Source organism: Microtus pennsylvanicus, chromosome 2 (assembly GCF_037038515.1).
Source record: "Microtus pennsylvanicus isolate mMicPen1 chromosome 2, mMicPen1.hap1, whole genome shotgun sequence".
Lineage (NCBI taxonomy): Eukaryota > Metazoa > Chordata > Mammalia > Rodentia > Cricetidae > Microtus > Microtus pennsylvanicus.
Genome location: NC_134580.1, coordinates 66,734,487 through 66,740,157, shown reverse-complemented (window position 1 = coordinate 66,740,157; position 5,671 = coordinate 66,734,487). Strand labels below are relative to the sequence as shown.

Genomic DNA, 5,671 nt, shown 5'->3' with positions numbered 1-5,671 from the left:
CTGCTTCCTGGCTTGCTCTCCACAGCTTCCTCAGCTTGCTTTCTTTTATAAGTGCGGATCACCTGCCAAGGGAAGACACGCCTGCAGTGGTCTGGGCCGTCCCACCTCAATCACTAATCAAGAAAAAGCTTCACAGGCATGGCCACAGGCCAATCTGATGGAGGTAATTCCTCAACTAAGGTTCTGCCTTCCCAGGTAATGCTGACTTGTGTCAAGTTGACAACTAACCAGCACATGAAACTATTGTGAACAAACAGTATTGCAGTATGTATGATGGAAAGGCATCTTGATGGAGATTTGTCCTATAGTCTTTGGAGTGTATATACTCAGAAGCGAAATACCTGGGTCATAGGGTATTTGCCTTTCTAGTGTTCTGAGGAGCTGCCATAGTTCCTAGAACAATCTATACACCTCTTTCTCAGCATTTTTTGTTTGTTTTTCTAATGATAGCCATTATAACTGGGGAGGGATGAAATCTGGATGCAGTTTTAATTTGTATTTCCCCAATATCTAAGGATGTTGAACTTTTAAAGAGCATTTATTGGCCATTTATTTGTACTTGATCTTCTGAGAACTGTGTGTTATTTGTCCCACTTATTGATTGAATTGCTTAGTTTAGTGGGGTCTATATATATTTTGGACATTATTTCTTCGTAAAATGTATGGGTATTGGCTAACTTCTCATGGGTGTGTTGCTCATCTTTCTCCATTTCCTTTTTTGACATCCTCTCACTTCTTTGTTCTGAAGTTCTTTCTCTCACTCTTTGGAATAGCATCTACTTTTTCTTTTCTTTTCTTTTTTTTTTTTAACTTTGTCCTCTGTTAGTTCACATGGAGTCAGCGTCTAGCCAGTCATACTAATCTAAAATTCTCATGGTTGTGTATTTTTAAGCATCATGAGACATTGGCCCTCTGACCCAGTACAATTAAGAAAATGATTGACCCAAATGATTGAGTAAATTTCCACTTTAGAAATTATACTACAGAGAAAAAAGGCAAATTTCTTTCTATGATTCTTGATCTACATTTGAGGTCTTTAATTTATTCATGTAGATATAGTGTTGCATGTTAAAGCTTCATGACAAAACACTGAAATGTCCACTAACACGTAATTAGCCTAAAGGCCCCAGGTGAAACAGGAACATGAGGATCTTGGTAAGATATTTTCCGGCCAAGATAATTCAGTGAGCTCTGTGAGACTTGTAAGTCAACTGATAGGCTTGAAACACAAATGTAAATTCTAAAGGCATAACTAGAGTAATAAAAGGGAGGGAGGCCTAAGTTCTGTTTGGATAGAGGTTTACATTAATAGTGAGAGAATGAGCCAAGAGTACAAATAGACACCATGTATACATTTCCCCTCAATATCCAATCAAATTGGGATGAAGTTGAAATTAACCTTTGCTTGTACTCAAAGTATCCAAATGACAATATTTAGAAATTATAATTCATCATCAAGTTTATAGACATGTTGGGAAGAGATTGATGATCTAAATAGGAAGAAAGAATGCAGATGACATATAATATCTAAGAAGTCACCTCTCCTCTTTAAGGTTGTTAGGCCAAATTCTTTTTATGTGATTAGCATGAATACGACATCATATGGCTGTTATGAACTCAAATATTATCCAATAAATAGTTTTTTCCCTTAGTTTTCCTTGCAAAATCCAGAACCCAAGTCTACTTATGATGAAAAAATTTAGAGAAACTCAAGTATTTCAATGAAGTTTGAAATGTCCAAATGTTCTAAAAATTCACAGCTATGGAAAGAGTCAGATTAAATACTGTCAGGTGAAACTCAGAAGAGATGCTAAGCATGACAGAGTATCTAGAATTGAATATGGACTAAAAATAGATATAAATGAAAAAAAACCCAAGATGAGTGAAATATGAATAAGCTGTAGAGTTTAGAATAATGTTGATGTCTCAGTGACTGGAAAATATGAATAATGTTAATGTCAGGGGATCTAAGTTTAGTTTGGGTAAAAGGTCACAAGGAGACTCTGGTGCCAACTTTGAGTGCTGATGAATCTGAAACAATTTCCAAAAAAGGCTTAAAAACAGAATGAGCAAAGGAAGAAACATCTAGCTGAATATCAGTAAAATCCAAGTAAAAAGCCAACATGAACGTTTGTTGAAATTCACTATTCAAATTAACATGAAAAACACAAGGAGAATAATATACATGGTCATGTCAATGAAAAAGCAGTTGGAAAGCACACCAGACAACTAAGGGAACATGATCTCGAATGACAAATGCCAGGAAAGGACCAGCAATCTGTCAAAATAGATTAACTTTTCTAAGGAACTGCACAGTTTGCAGAATCTTCCTACTTGAAGGAGCTTTCTTTTTTTTTCTGTGATAACAACAGGTGATGGGTCTGTCAACTCCCCCCCCCTTTTTTTTGGCAGTTCCTCCTTGTAGACTCTATTAAAAGGTTCTCAACCTTCCTAATGGCATGGCCCTTTAATATACTTCCTTATGTTGTTGTTACTTACAACCATAGAATTATTTCATTACTACGTCATAACTGTAATTTTGCTACTGTTAGGAATTGTAATGGAAATATCTGATATGCGATCTCTGTAGGGTTTGCGATTCACGGTTTGAGAGTCTCTGTTCTATTACAACTGTATGTCACCTCAGTTTTCTTAATTCCATCCCAAAGGAGTAGTCAAACCTTCCTCATAGACATGTACTAGGCATGGTACCTCCTACTCAGGGTTGTGTCCTGCCCTGTAGCTCTTTCTTTAAACTGGCACACTGGCATCATCAGACTGCCCAATCCACCTGTCCTTCTTCCAAACTTCTTCTTTCTGTAGCTTCGGAGCCTGTCCTGGAACTAGCTCTTTTAGACCAGGCTGGCCTCAAACTCGCAGAGATCTGCTTGCCTTTGCCTCCTGAGTACTAGGATTAAAGACATGTGCCAATACCGCCCAGCTTTCTTCCAAGCTTTTAATCATTCTGCTGATTTACTTTAAATTTTAATAATTCTGATATTTTCTCTTTATTTATTTTGCTATCTCTATGTATGCATTCTGTTTTTAGCCTTTCGAAAAATGCTACTTCTGTGATCATAGATTTATGTCTCTTTCAAATAACTTGCTCAACACTGTTAAAAACAAAAACATCACAAATGTTTTTGGATTTTATTAGAGACATAATTGGTTTTTATTTGTGATTCTGGAATTTGGTAGCACCCCACTTTGAAGTTGAATGAGTGATCTGTTGATCTAAATGGAGAACGTTAGCTTCATGAGGAGAAAAATCCTGAATAAAATATGACTCAAAGGAAAAGGCAAATTTGGAAAGAGGATGCTTTTCATTTCATTTGCTCCATATTTTTCCTTTCCATCTCCTTGCTTTTGTTTGTTTTGTTTTTTTTAAACTGAACTGTTTAGAAATGGAGTTTGAAGATGAAAGGCTCCGTTAGCACTGAGCCCTCTTTGGTCTGGTCTGTGCCACTGGAAACTCATCTGAAGCAATGGCTTCTCGTGAAAGCCATTCAGTGGAGTTTTATATTGAGTCAACAGTTCTTCATATTAAAGTTTGTCTTTAAAAAAAATGATGCAGTTTCAGTCTTACTGGTCTTTGAGGAAGCAGATTAGTAAATAAATGATTGATAAACTGAAGGGGTAGAAAATAAATTATCAGAATAGTAAGAAAAATAAGTTGTAGTAGACACTATAAGTAAGAATTAAATTTGAAAGCAATCTCAAGATTGGAAAGATAAATAGGTAAAAATCACATACCGATTTTTACAAGTTTATCATTATTGCATTCATCATTATACCCATGCAACATCTTTGGTGATGACTGACATGCACAAACTTTAGCTTTTTAGTATGTATATCTTTATTAAGAAAGTTTTATTTTATGTGTATTAATGAATTGTTTACAAGTATGAATGTATACTAATGCATGTTGGTCTCTATCATAGGCCAGAAGCGGCGATTTGATTTATTTATACTGGAATTACAGATAGTTGTGAGCCTCCATGTGAGTTCTGGAAACCAAATCTTGGTCCTATGTAAAAACACTGACTGATCTAAACAACTTAGTCATCTTTTTAAGCCCATCAAGTCTCTTACAGAAACTATGTATTAGTTGGTATTTCACTTTTGGGGAAAGCAAGTGAAGGCATATCAAATTTTGGTACAAAAAACATTCTGGATAAATACAACACAGTCAATGTAGCAATATCCATATGAAATTCTAGTATAATTTGTGTGTTTTATATTAAGAAATTTTATTGTAATTAATAAACTGACTGCATAGTCTTCTCATTGCCACCTTCATCTCTTTATTCCTAAGTGTATAGATCACTGGGTTTAGAAAAGGGGTAATAACTGCATCAAAGAGCGCAAGAAACTTATCCAGATGTGATGTTGGAAATGGCCACATGTAGAAGAAGATTATTGGTCCAAAGAACAAAATGACCACCATGACATGAGCTGACAGAGTGGAGAGGGCCTTAGATAAACTACCCAAAGATTTCTTTTGAACGGTCATCAAAATAAATATGTAAGAGATGATCAGAATTAAAAAGGAGGCCACAGAAATGAACCCACTATTGGCAGTAACCATGAACCCCAAGGTGTATGTGTCCATACAAGCCAGTTTAATAAACCGAGGGAGGTCACAGAAAAAGCTGTCTAGTTCATTAGGGCCACAGAAGGGTAAGTCTATGACAAAAATCAACTGAGTCACTGAGTGGATGAAGCCAATAATCCAGGAAGCAACTAAAACCAAAATGCACTTTTTTGGACTCATGATAGTCAAGTAGTGCAGAGGTTTACATATGGCAACATATCGGTCAAAAGCCATGGCTATGAGCAGCACCATCTCAGTGCCTCCAACTGCATGGATTAGGAAGATCTGAGTGATACAGCCCCCAAAAGAGATGGTTTTGTGCCTTCTGAAAAGGTCGTAAATCATTTTTGGTGCTGTGGAGGAGCTAAATATCAAGTCGAGAAAGGAAAGATTAGCTAAGAGGAAGTACATAGGGGACTGTAAATGGGGGTCTGAAGTCACTGTTAGCACAATGAGAAAATTCCCCAACAGACTTGCCACGTAGAACATACAGGAAAAGAGGAAGAGGAAGAGCTGGGTTGTCCATGAGTTGGAGAGTCCCAGGAAGACAAACTCAGATATCACAGAGCGGTTTGCTTCACTCATTGCTTCTGTTGGCTGTGACAACCCTCATGTCATCTGAAACAGGAGAACGATGAGAAACTGGTTTAGGACAAGCAATGCTCAACTGACAAAGTCACATGAAAGACTAACATGCCTTTGGCGATATTTTAAGTAAAATAGCAATTATTTATCTACTGAAGAATTTTGAGAGCAAGAGAAATAGTCTACTCCATGGAAAAAGTCCCCAGTTGTTGACCCAGTACCAAGTGGTCAGCCCTGAAATCATGTACATACAATACATACAAGTAACAATATATTGACTGAGTGGATTGTACTTATGTATTTATGAACATATATATATATATATATATTTATGTAGAAACAATGAAAGAAAAAGATGTCGGGGGCTTGAAACAAAGCAGGGGGGAAATACATGGAATCAGAGGGAGGAAAGTGAAGTAAATATAATTTCAAAATATAAAAAAAGTCATGCTTCTTCCAGGTCAAATAAATGCAATTAATATTCCTCACATA

At 36.4% G+C, this 5,671-nt stretch overlaps 1 protein-coding gene across 1 annotated transcript; it reads right to left on the bottom strand.

The window, feature by feature from the left end:
- Nucleotides 1-4,240: 4,240 nt before the first annotated feature.
- LOC142844845 (olfactory receptor 4F6-like) lies at nucleotides 4,241-5,179 on the bottom strand. Its single transcript, XM_075963645.1, has one exon. The coding sequence runs from the start codon at nucleotides 5,177-5,179 to the stop codon at nucleotides 4,241-4,243; it is 939 nt and encodes a 312-aa protein (XP_075819760.1).
- Between the last annotated feature and the right edge of the window lie 492 nt (nucleotides 5,180-5,671).

Coding starts and splice junctions, on each gene's coding strand:
- LOC142844845 (XM_075963645.1), bottom strand. CDS start 5,179: ATGAGTGAAGCAAACCGCTCTGTGATATCTGAGTTTGTCTTCCTGGGA.